General features: G+C 36.7%; 1 protein-coding gene across 6 annotated transcripts in view; it reads left to right on the forward strand.

The window, feature by feature from the left end:
* The first annotated feature begins 268 nt into the window (after positions 1 to 268).
* The window catches only part of DENND1A (DENN domain containing 1A), a 525,768-nt gene continuing 512,358 nt past the window's right edge, over positions 269 to 13,678 (forward strand). For all 6 annotated transcript variants that reach the window (XM_075184725.1, XM_075184728.1, XM_075184727.1 and 3 more), the window contains exon 1: positions 269 to 395. In XM_075184725.1, coding sequence (XP_075040826.1) covers positions 379 to 395 — 17 coding nt within the window. In that variant the 5' untranslated portion in view covers positions 269 to 378. The remainder of the gene's footprint in view (positions 396 to 13,678) is intronic.

Genomic DNA, 13,678 nt, shown 5'->3' on the forward strand with positions numbered 1-13,678 from the left:
TGAAACATGTATTACCCTTCCCTCATTGATCCGTGTCAGTCATCCCGACTTTATATTCTCCCTCCCGCACGCCCATTGGCTAAGTCTCGGACATGATCTTTCCTGGCCCAGTCAAGGGGTGTCTCCAGGCCCCGGTCACTCCCAGAATGTGACAGGCCCGGTCTCCCTGCGCACTGCGCCATGGGCTGAGCCAGAGACTGCCAGGCTCCCGTTGTATGCTGGGAGCTGTAGTTTTTTCTTGTTTTTTCTGGAGGTATGGGTGCTGTTCCTGAACTACAACTCCCAACAGCCTATACGGCTGGATCGCGGCTCCGTGACCATGGCGCTCTGTGAGTGAGGGAGAGTACCCCGGACACTGGACACCGGACACCGGAGACAATGGGCTCCAGGGTAAAGTAAGTGTCCGGGGGACGGGTAACGTCAATGTGTTTCTTGTTGTTATCTGGTAGCAGTATGAGAAGCAATGTCAGCAAAACTTACACATGTATGGTCGTATATACATACCTGTAGGATGGTATTGGGGGATGTTTTTAATGTCTATTTACAAATTCATTGCTGTTCATGGTGAAGGTGTGTGGGTAACGTTAAAAATATATATTTTTCTTGGGCATTGGTATGTAGGCATTAGTATTACAGTATTATGTACTGTACAGATATATTACATTACCCTGTAATTGAAGAATATGTGTAACTGACTCAAACAGCAATAAAGTCTTATTCAACATACATTTATAAAACAAGTGCAGAGAGGTAGCACACAAAGTAGTAATTTAGTTCTGTTTGCTGGTTTCCCCCCCATATTTTGGGGTTTTTGTCACTTGAGTGACGCCAATGAGATGAAAAGTAGGCATTAGCTCTGTGCTGCACTTTATTTATATTATAACTATAGTATTTGCTGTGAGATTTTTCAGTCACCTGCTACCTGGTTAGTGTAAAAGCTGTGCAGTGCTCTACCAGTCTGTTACACTACTGTATTTGTGTAATATTTCTGCAAAACATTGTTGCTGTTTAATATGTTAATTTGAACAATTTTCTCCAATGCTATTTCATCATCACCATTTATTTATATAGCGCCACTGATTCTGCAGCGCTGTACAGAGAACTCATTCATATCAGTCCCTGCCCCATATTTGCACAACATATTCAATTTCATCAACTGCACTGGTATTACTGTACATATTTTTTATTTGCTTATGAACACACTGTTTTTTTTTTTCAAGGACCAGCTTGTCTATTCTAGGTATGTGTTAAAGAAGTTTCTGTATAGCTGTCACCCTTGAAATCTCAAAAATATTTAGGAAAATGCAGCTTGTTGTGTAATTGCACATACATTTTGTTCATATGCCTGGGATTATCAATCACTATTTGTAACTTGTGTGATATGAGGTATATGCTAACTTGATTCCATTAGTGATGGCTTCGTTCTTCAGAATACATCCAACATAATGGACTAATGTTATAAAAAGAGGCCTTAGGTGCACTTTTTATATTGGAGGTGGTGTTCATCTTGTATTACATTTCTATGCAAGGCATTTGAAACCTGTTTGCTTATGCTTAGGATTACATTTATAGAAATGTGCACAAGAAAACTGAAAATCCCCAAAACAGAAGCTGAAAATTGCACTGTACTACGCTAGGTAGGTCCTGGTGTAGGACAAGTGCCAATTTATTATAACAACTTGCATACGTTCTGGGAGTGTTCATTTTGAATTGCCTTCTTTTTTTTAACATTAGGCCATTCATATGTTGTTATCCTATGACCTTTAGTATCCTTTGTTGTTTTGCTTAACCCTTTTACTATGACTATTATATATAGTATCTGTTGTGGCCCAGTTTGCAACCTCTGTAGATTCTACATGGGCTCTTGGGTCTCTGATTCATATGCATAGTGTCCTTTGATTGTCAAGAAAATCATGGAGATGTGTTGTTTCAAGCAGATAGAGATCACCCAGGGTAGTCTCTTTGTGGTTCAAATGGTTCCTGTTAAAAGGGCTGGTGGTGCTACATGCAGCTGTTTTTTCCAGGGCTCTGTCTGTTCTTTAATACAGAACTGTCAAACCAATTTAGTCCAACAACTTAAAATGGTGGCCCTCCCGCACCCCGAAAAATGGCTGCGCTAAGCATCCCCTTGAACTCTTGCTGGGGGTGTGACCTGCACTACCACATTGTTATTAATGCAGTTTGAACATTGTTAAAGGGAAAGTAAAATGTACAAAATAACATTTCTAAAACAAATAAATACAAATAAATAATAGTTCTACATCATAACCAGTATAGGACAATTACACTTCTGTTAAATGGAATACATTTGACTGAGCATTTAAAGGCAAATAAATGGAAAATAAGTTCTTAACAAAATTTCTTGCAGTTATTTTAAGTAACAATGAAAATGTGTTTTTTAGGCGTCTTTGCTTAGGAAACTCTCCGTTACTATGTCAGGAGTTATCCTTTTGTCCAAGTAATGTAAATTGCCAGCACCTTGATGGTACATGAAGCAGTTGTACCCCAGTTGCATTGTCCCTATTAATGATGGTAACAAATCATGCCTAAAAACAAAATATTCCTTTGTCCGCCATATACCGGATGGTAAATTTATCAGTCTGCGGTTTAAAAAAAGTGGAGATGTTGCCTATAGCAGTCAATCAGATTCTAGCTGTTATTTTGTAGAATGTAATAAATAAATGATAACTAGAATCTGATTGGTTGCTAAAGGCAACATCTCCCCTCTTTCAAACTCGCAACCTGATAAATTTACCCCTTAGTCTTGAAAGTTTTGTCTTGACAATCTCTAAAGCAGAGTCTGGCTTCTCCATGGATTTACAAGGGGCACAGATAGGTATGGAGAGAGACACTGGTGGTGTTTGAGTGTAGTGTTAGTTGGACATGTTGTACATTTGTGTAAATGATCTATTGCTGTTTAAATATTTGCTATTTGTCCTAAGGAAGTGCCAAGTTTAGAAAATTTCTCTGAAAATGCTTGTGTGCCATACATACACCTGGATATTTAATATTGACCAATAACTGCCTTATATACCTTCTTTTCTCTGACAAGCTAGTCATAATAGCCAGTCCTGGGAAACAATCTTTCAGTGTATATTGATTGCTAAGGCTCCTCTAAACCTGACAATGTGACCATGAAGCCATGGTTGTCACAGTGGAGGACTGCCTTAACTGTACTTTGTAACATTGGCTGATAAGAACTTTGTCTGTGCAGAGAGGACCCCACAGACCGTATAATGGGGTCACAGCACACAGTAAGACCATCTAGTATGGTATAGTGGTCCACAATATGTGAGGTCATGGGTCCCTAGAAAAAGCATTGGGAATGTGAATACCAGTCTACTGGATGTAGCAAACATTGAGATATTTTGTTGTTTATCCTCAGTATTAGATTATTTGAAATGTGCCTGAAGGGATGTGTATCTTGGAATGGTATAGCAGAATATTGGAAACTTACCTTTATGTAAAAGAATAATATACACAGCCGCTGTTTGGAATTCTAGAATTGTGATTATGAATAATGAAATAATCGCCCATTTTCAAAGCTGTCTATCAAATGTCTGTAATGGAGTTCAAATATCAAAACTAGATGTAAATGTTATGATTTTCCATTACCTGAGACAGTTAGACCGCTTCTCATACAGTTGTTGGGGTAAGTTTTTTGTTGGAGATAACACAGGGCGCAGTATTGATGAAAGGTATGTTTGGAGGGACGAGACTGCAGAAAGCAAAGGTGCACATTGAAAGAGGAACACTGAAGTAAATCCAGAAACTGTCCAGAGTGAGACATAAAATTGTTGGGTTCAATAGCAACCTAGGGAACAGGGTTACAGGAAAATCAGTGTACCAGGAAACAATTCAAGTGTTAAGGACACAAGTGATCGAGCAAGTTAATGGTCAGCAACAAACTAAAGACCAGAGATGTAGTTGAAGATTTCCCAATAAACGTTTAAGGTGGGAGTTGTCATTAAATAGGTGATACACAGACATCATGGCTTGGGAATCACATATATATGCCCATGTGTAAGTGGCCTTTGTCTGGCACAATTGTAAGATTGATATATATATAATACTATCTCTCCTTGTAGGATACATTAGATATCTCTCCCTCTCTCTTTTACAAGAGACTCACTTGTACACTGAAAAACTCCATTGTAATTACCACTGATGTATGCAAGTAGGGATGGAAAGACCACTTGGACGATGTGATGCTCCAAAGGCTTTGACAGTAGTAGAGGCTGTCTTTATACTACAGGGGATGTGGTCTAGAAGACCTTGCAGAGATTATCTGCTAGCTTTCGGTCAGCAGAACAAGTAGGGATGCTTAGGAAGCTCTCATTTGAGGAATCTTGCAGTAAAAATATTCAGTTGAGTAGAAGAAAACATCTCAGCATTGTTAACCATTCATCTGAAAGGGGAGATAATTTGTGGATTTTCTGAGAGACCAATATCTAAGTCGGATGAAATGTTTTGTAGGCCTAGAACTACTTATAAGGATACATATGAAATGGTACAGTCTGGAAATAGATGTTTGATACAAAGAAAAACATGTTCTCACATTCTACTCCCTAAACCACAGAGATGCACTAGTTGGAGGTAGATGCCCTATCACAGAGGTGGAATTATTCACTAACTTATGCTTTTTCCTCCACAACCATCATAGTGAGAGTACTGAAAATGATGGAAGACCAGGGCCATACTGATACCATTGTGACAAAAAGAGTGTGACTTGTTCTTCTAATGCAATTAATAGAAACCTTACAGCCAATAGGAATATCTTGTTTCAGGGACCGCTACTAAATGCAGAAATAAAACATTCATCTGCCAGATTGGATGTTTAATGGAGCAGTTTAAAATCAAAGACATTATCAGATAAGGTATAATCAACACTGCTTAAGACCACAAAACCTATTCTATCCAAAATGTACTTGGATGTTTCTGTTCTTCAGTGGTGATAAAGCTCTTGGACAGTCCAAGCATTGGTCTGAAATCCAGCACATTAAAGATTCAGACTGCAGTCATAAATGCTTTAATGGCTACAAGCCGCATGATGTGAGTGAGTTCTCTGTATAGCGCTGCGGAATTAGTGGCGATGTATAAATAGCTGCTGCTGACCTCCCCTTAGTTCAAAGGTTTTTCAAATCAGCCATTTGCTTGGTTCCAAAAGTCTGTATTTGCGTTCTACCATAGAATATTTTATGTAGATAGTCTAGCAGTGCTAAAAGCTCATCGCTTTTCCTGTTGAATAGGGATAGTGGACTCCCATTTGTACATAAAATTCAATTAAGTCAATTTTAAATACAATTAAACAAGTTGAGAATAAAGCATTTATGGCTAAGTTCAGGAGGTGTGTGAATATTTTCAAGTATTTAATGCCCTTAATTGCGTCTGCATTCAAAAAAAATAAAAATTAGGCTTACTGATATGCTACAAATTCAGACATCTTCAGGGTTCCATGGAATAATATTAATACATAATATTAACATGCTTTTTGTTTGGTTTTGCAACATTCATTGTGAACTTGACATATGAAGAATTATTATCGCACCTCACATATACTTTATTACCTTGCTGAATATCCTATGCAACAGTATTTGAAGTTGGAATTAGAAGAATAGGGTTTAAAATCCAAGTAAGTGAAAAAGGCAATACCAGTGATAAAGGCCCAGATACCAATTATATTTACATTCAGTAATTTTCTTTTTGGGTTTACCAGTGTCTGGGTGCTTACTTAAAGGGTTAATGTAGGAGCAGTAGGAATTACAAGGCAATCATGTTTATAAATTATTCATGGCTTTTTGCCATACTGCTGGCTCAGTCATATTCTGTCATCATTACCAGATGTAAAATGTGAAGACACATTTGTACATCAGGAAATCCCAAAAAAAACTAGTAAAGTTACAGTTTAGAAATATGTTGTGTTGAATTCAGAGTGCCACACTTTAAAAGTGTTCTGCGTGTGCGGCATGCTGCTTCTCTTTGATAACCTAGATATTACCATTTAGGAAAAGTCAGTGCGTATATATATATATTTAGAAAATACTATTTTAAGTGCTATCATGGTTTCCTTTTGCTTAACTTAAGTAGTCTGCAGGACAGGTGTAACACAAAGATAAAAAACAGAAGTGCCAAACATCCTGTAATATGCAGTACAATGTTTGTGAACGCTTTATTATAGCGAGTCACCGCGTACCAAATGATGATGACAATTCTGCTTATTGTGATTTTCAGGGGTCTGAGGATTCCTTTTCAAATTTTCAATATGTAGCTGTATCCATATTGGAAACAGTAAAGCTCCACAAATATAGAAGATAATAGTGTAATATGTCCTTCATAAAAACTAATATATATGTATATATAATATATATATATATATATATATATATATATTATATATAATCTTTACATCAATCTGCGTACCGAATATATGGTGAATGTAATGAGAATCTTCAATTCAACATAAATAGATGAGAAATCTGCTAGTATAAAACAACATGCTTTATTAAAAAAAGATTTAAGACATTCAAATGCCCATACATTTAAAAAAAAATAATCACAGCTTATCTGTAATTCTCACAGGCTTTATAGAAGCTATCCAAGGCAGGTCAGTGTGTTCCCCACGGATTTCATTTACACCCCATGAAGAAGGCAAGGCAGCAAAAGGCGCTGGAAACACGCTGATCTTCCTTGGATATTTAATAGGTATTGCACTGACAAACAGGTGCTTACAAGATAGGAAGCAGCCTTACTGCATGTCTAATTTTTATGTGTTTTGTTTGTGAAATTCACTGATCACTTGGGCTATTCACTAAACGCCTAGAGCTTATATTTTCTATCTATTGTAATGCAAAGATATTTTAAGAACCCTCCAAATTCTTGATGCATTGTATAATATTCACTAGATGTGTAAAGTATGTTTTCCCCGCACCATAAATTATTTTCTTTAAAGGGAAACGTACTACATGCACACATCATTCCCTTAGTAACTGTGCAGTTAATGCTGTGTTCATTGTGCTCATGAAGCAAATATGACCTAACAAAATGACACTTGGCTTTTGAAACATAACTGTAATGACAAATAGGAGCGATTTTTCATTTGAAGTGGTTAGGTCACTATGAATTAACGCTTTCTGATTTTATATTAACTTTCTTACTCTTTTATTTTCCCCAAGAAATGTATTCTTATTCTGTTTCATTTCCTCTCCTTTGCTAACAGCCATATTAATGCCAGTGGCATACTACAGTATATAGATTCAGAGGCATTCTATTATAAAGTACCATTCTACTAAAAACAAAATAGCTCCCAGCAGGGTAGGTTTGAAGAGGGGAAGAATAAGTGTAAATCAAGAATTAACAGGTAAACATAGAGTACTCTCTGTAAACAGAAATATCATAAGTATTACCTGTAATATGGGTTATGAAGAGGTGTGCTCTGCTTTTACAACATACACCTGCAAACAAAAACATTCTGCAGCTGTCAGGTGTCATATTTTTATTACTACAGTCTGACACTAAATTAAACTTTTTTTTATTATTAATTTTAAATCCAACCTTTTTACTAGCTGGTGTTTAATGCCCTCAGTCCCCATAGAAGGTAGCACCAACTAAATGACACAATGAATATTCATTAAGCTCCCAGTACTGGTGCAATTGAATCTTGTACATGCTTTATGTTACTAGCGCAAGTCCCCATTTTGCTCTGATGTTATAAAATCATTTAGCAGAATGGAAGAGATAGATTAGCCAGCTTCACTTTGCTACTCCTAGGGGTATATGTACTAAACTGTGGGTTTGAAAAAGTGGAGGTGTTGCCTATAGCAACCAATCAGATTTTAGCTGTCCTTTTGTAGAATGTACTAAATAAATGATAACTAGAATCTGATTGGTTGCTATAGGCAACATCTCCACTTTTTCAAACCCACAGTTTAGTAAATATACTCCCCCAGAATGGAAGGTAAGGTCAGTTTAACACACAGTTTTCACTATTGTAAAAACAGTAGAGTTGCATACATAGTACACTATAATATAGTCCCTCCTTTCTTGCACCAAGAATGATTGGGACTTGGGGGTCCTCCAAGTAAGTTTACAATCCCACCTACAAGGGCTGATGAATGTATGACCTTTACAGCTTCCAAGTTCTTTATGGACAGGTGTCCTGTGTTTATTGGCTTCAGAGCTCCATTTTTTTTTATTGAAAAAATAAACATTTGCAAATAAATATTTTTTAGAATACTACTTCTAGAACTCTGGGTTAGTCTGTGTTCATATGTGTCAAGGAAATGGCTGAATATCAAGTAAGATATGACCCATCCAAGACCTATGAAATTGATGTAGTTATACAGGTATATGCATATGTATTGCAATGCAGATGCGGTTATAGCACTAAGCATTGATCCATGGAGATGAGGTTTCTGTGGCTGTATACTAATGAATAGCTGGCTTTCTCTAAATGGAACATAAAATGAAATATAAACATGTCATGCTATTTTTGAGTAGCTGGCAAAATGTTATAGCTACACTGCTGTCCTGTCACTGTATGTTGTAACGAGCAACGTTTTGACATTAAAAAGTGCAAAGTTTTCAGACATCTAGCAGAATGAAATCTATTTAATGAAATACTAGACAATGGATTTTTTTTATGTGCAAACCAGTCTTTGGGGAAGATTTAATTTAGCATATTGTGTCTCCGTATAAGTACACACAGATACATGGAGCTTTTATTGAGGATGGAAACTCTGCTCATTTAGTGGAGATTCCTTACTGTAATGGCCGGCAGTGTGCCCCCTTTGTATTTATATTTGTTAAAGCAGTGCAACTTACATTCTGAAATACTCACTCTTCTATTGGTAATAGTTTTGCGCATGTGCTGTAAAGAAAAAATACTGGGCATAAGTGTGGGCAGTGTTGCTAACTTTACCTCTTTTCTGCTGACAGAGCCTTTGACAAAGACTTTGAAGTATACAAATAAGTGTCCTATCCTCATTCTCATACAGGGGTCCTGGACATCGGACCCTGCAGTTCTGCCATCGCAGGGGAGGTAGAATACCGTTAAATATTTACTTCAAGACAACGTTACCTTTAATGTTTTACTGCATAATCTGCTAAGATAGACTCTTGCTTTTGACCAAGGTTGAACTGTACTATAGTCACTGAATATAGTATAACAGATCTGGAGGCCTTTTTTGCTATTAATTTAGCTTACACAAAAATATATATTTTATTTGGCATGTTTTTTTATAGGTTTAACTGCGGAGTTGACTTGCATAATTTTATTTTTGTTGGTTATTGGGTGCTCCGGTGTTCTACGGCTTGAACTTTGGATTGCTCTTAGTATATTAACAATTAAGTCATTTATTGGAAGAAGACTCTTTACACATTCACATTTAAAAAAACTATATAGACAGTTGGAACAGAATAAATTTGTTTTCAGAGAATCTCCTTTGCTCTTACAATATACAACGGAGTTTGGAGAGTTCATCTTTGCAGCTCCCTGTCAGGAAATGGCGAGATAGAGATATTCGGTATTATTTAAAATTGAACATGATGCTGCTACCCAAATACGCACATAAAATGTGGGCCACTAAGTTGCACTCCTACTGGGCTACTTCGCATTTATCGGTACAACTCAAAATAGTGTGCAAGAATGTAGTCGCATCAAGATGCGCTCTAAGCTTATGTTGAGGCGGTCGCTGTATACTATATACACTACCCAAGATGATATACTAGATACAACAATCAGCTTGAGATGACTGATGTTTTTAATTGTGAGTAAAAAAAAAGAAATAGAGCAAATATATAAATATAATGATGATCATTATCAAATTCCTGCAAGAGATACACCTGCTAACAGTTGTAACTGGAGATACGACCTACTTAAAATCGACCATCTCCAGCGGTCAGGCCATAACCACGTGTCAAAGTTCTTACTATGGTTGAGTTGCACATGCACAGACGAATTTGATCTGATTATTGTTCCAGTAGTGAAGGAGTTGGTCTGATTATTGTTCCAGTAGTGAAGGAGATGATGATGTTAAGAAATACCATACACAGAATACACCTCAGTTCCTCCATAATCTATTACAGATGGTAAACGTTTTGATTTTTTGTCTTACACAATATCACAAAATATATGTTTTGAGACTCTGGGCAGATTTTTTTTTTCCTGCAGCATGTCCACAACTTTCCATACATTCAGGATTCTGAAGCCACATCTCTAACAAAAGCAAGTACATCTTTTCTTTTAAAAGCTGCAGGTTTTGTGGCATCAGTAGTGCCATTGCATCAGACTGAGTTCTGCGGGTTAGTTGATTACTCAATTAAGCTAAATAAATACATGGGTGTGGAAAATCATGTGATATTGTTCATTAGACAGTTGAACAGAAGAAACAACTTGGTGAAGAGTTATTAATGTTCTGACAAACATAAAAGTATATAGTTAATCAATTTTTCATGATTTGTTTTTCATTTTTTTTAATCAGTCTTGACACTTTACTTGTATGCACTTTTTTTTTTTTCTGAAGTTTTCTGGACTGATACACGTGGAGACAGATATTACTGTGAATAAAATGTTACATTTTAAATTTCTTATTCGAGTATCAACCGTTGTACATTCTGAGTTCCGCTTCCTCAGTGTATTTGTTTGCTGCATATAATAATGTTACAGCCTCTGACATTGCTTATAGGTGCAAACACTTAACTTTGCTAGTCAGTAGAACATCATGTTCCCATTATGGTGGGGCATTTATGAAAATAGGTGCTGCAACCAGTTATTTGGGTCTCTGCTCCCTTCCTCATGTTGTAACGGATGATTTTGCTATGTCTCCCATATTGCTAGCATTATGCTGTTCACACAAACTGCGATATCTGCAGTGATACCTGGTAATTGCCCCTAAAATTACCCAATGCTTGTTTATATTGTTACTGAAATAGAACAGATCATTATTGGACATATCTGTTGACTCAGCTGAACTTGTCTAGGTATTGAATGTAATTCATATATATACTATTGAATACAGTTTATATGGTTCTGGAAGTGACTGATAAATGTAATCATAATCTTCCTGTGCTTTTCCAGTCAATGTGCTGCTTGGTGAATTCTCCATTTGAAATCACAGACTACCACTCTTATTATTAAAAAGACTGTTTGATTTTGAATAGTATATGGGCTACCTGCACTTTTTTAGAGACAGTTATAAAGTTGCAATATAGGGTAAATGGCTTTTGTACACCTAATTGGAAGAAACATTTTGAACAGTTTTGCGACATTTACTAGGAGGCCCTCTTCAAAGTTTTCTTGTCTCCTACACAGAGTGGAGGCAGCCATTTTGTTGGTGATCCAGTATTTGTGTGAATTCATTGAAATGGGTCTAAGTCTATCAATGTTCAAAGCGCAGACATGCACTGTTTACTTTTTAATATTTTAGTTGAAATAAAAAATATGACTCCAGTACTTAATTTAGTTTACAATGTAGGGCTAGTCGGCTCTCTGAAGACATAAGGTCAGGTCCATATAAAGAAGCTGGAGTTATAGCTCAGTTTTGTTAATGTAAAAGTATATATTTCTCCACGCTCCCTTCCTCTTTCTCTGCCCTTCATAGGCTTGCCTCGCATCCGGAAACCTGCTGAGTGCTAAATTCTTATTAACTATATCTTTAGCCCTTGGACTGGAAATAGAATTGAACGGATGGTGCACCCCAATCCTACAGTTTGTGCCGGTGAAGTCGACAGTAAATAATAATCACTGTCACAGACATGAGTGCCTCTTTCATGGATATTTAATGTACATATTTCCATTTTTTTTCAAGTCATGTTACACTTCTATATGTAACAATGGTTCTTTCTGTAATTGTAATGCATTGTGCAAGTTTGTACAATGTTATCACATGGCTTTGTCAAACATTTGTGTGTGTGTATATTGAAGTTTGCAATTTGAGGGGAAGGGGTGATTGCTTGGGGAACAGAAAGGAAGAAGGGGCAATATTTAGTGCAATCAGTACCATTATAGGAACCTCACATATGTTGGTCAGAGCCAAAATATGATTGACAAAGATCCAGTCTTATCAGTAGTACTCTATATTTTTATAAATCAATGGACGTTACATGAGATTGCCACTTTCACCCAAACACAGAGAAGATGGTCATGAAATAGCATCTCCGGTAGGAATTGCTCGGTATTAGCAGAGATATGTGTCATCACTTGGCGACATCTCTTGGCTAAGTGCAATCTTATAGTAGATAATCATATTGTACCTTTGTTTAACAGTGCTACTGATTTTGTCATGTCTTCCTATAAGATATTGCTCATGATATGTATTAATCTGGTTTGTTTATTATTACAACTTGATTTTAATATTTTCTCATTCAAACTATATAAAATGTGCCTCCTTAAAGCTTATAAAGTTGGAATAAGCCAGTGGGCAACCTGTGCCAGCTGCTGGCATGGCTTATTGACACTTTTATTTCAACAATCAAACAATACATGAACTTGTTGGTTTTATACATAGTAACCATCATTAAACCAAAAATAAATTGGAAATGTTTCTTTTTCTTTACATGTTCATTTGCAAATGCCACACACATGTTGCCTATCATTTCGTAGATGATTCAAAGGACACACCTACTGCTGCCATCTACACATCTGCCACCTCCGCTGACCATAGCATTATGAACTTCTTTTCATTTTGGGTCTTCTACTCTTCTGGAGGACTGCAATATCTGATCCAATTTTAAATTACTGCCAGGGTTTCTAGGGTAGGAGACGGCTCGATACCGATATCCATGAACTGTCCCTGAAATGACTTCAGCCTGCTGTGTTACTTCATATTTATTAATATGTGTTCAGTGTTTCTGTATTAGACAGGCATGTTACTAAGCTGCTATGAACCAAGTCTATATTACAGTAAGTTGGCCCCATTCTAGTTATAAACTTTGCCCCATCTATGTATATCACAAGTATTGGTATTATAGTTACAATGAAATAATTATGGAAGTCCAATCTTTAGGAGATGTGTTCAAGCTTTGTCAGCCACATATAACACTTTCACAAGGTAATTTGCAACAGGTAAGTTCTAAAAATACAGAAATAATGGTATAAAGCCAAACTGGTCTGGAAAGGGTGCTCTGGTGCTGTAATCGGGCATACATGGGTGCATATGGAATAATACAGTGCATTGGGTTTGTACTGTAACCAATACATCTAGGTGCAACTGTGTTTGTTTTTAAGGACATACTACAGTTTTTTTTTTTTGTAGAATGAAACAAGCTAAACCTTGTCATACATTGGAAAAGGAACATCACTTGTTTCAGTCACTGGCCAACAAAGCACTGGATGGATCAGTGTTTACAGTCCCTTATCTTGGCACACAGCAGGGCAAACCCACACTCTGCCTTTCACTTCTTTCCCTTCTTTATGTGCATGGCAAAATAACTCATTTTCTTAATGTTCCTTTACACAGTATTATTTGTGTTTTGCCTAAAATGGAAAAATAAACATTAATACATTTTTTTGTAATATTAGTTGTATGTTTTCACAAACCTCATTTACACTTTTACAACTTTTTTTAATTTTGAATTATGTTTGTAAAGAATCCTTTTCAAGCTCCTCACTCTGACTTACAAGGCCCTCGCCAACTCCACTGCTCCCTACATCTCTAACCTTATCTCTATTCACACTCCCTCC

This window comes from Mixophyes fleayi, chromosome 9, assembly GCF_038048845.1.
Source record: "Mixophyes fleayi isolate aMixFle1 chromosome 9, aMixFle1.hap1, whole genome shotgun sequence".
NCBI classification, from domain to species: domain Eukaryota; kingdom Metazoa; phylum Chordata; class Amphibia; order Anura; family Limnodynastidae; genus Mixophyes; species Mixophyes fleayi.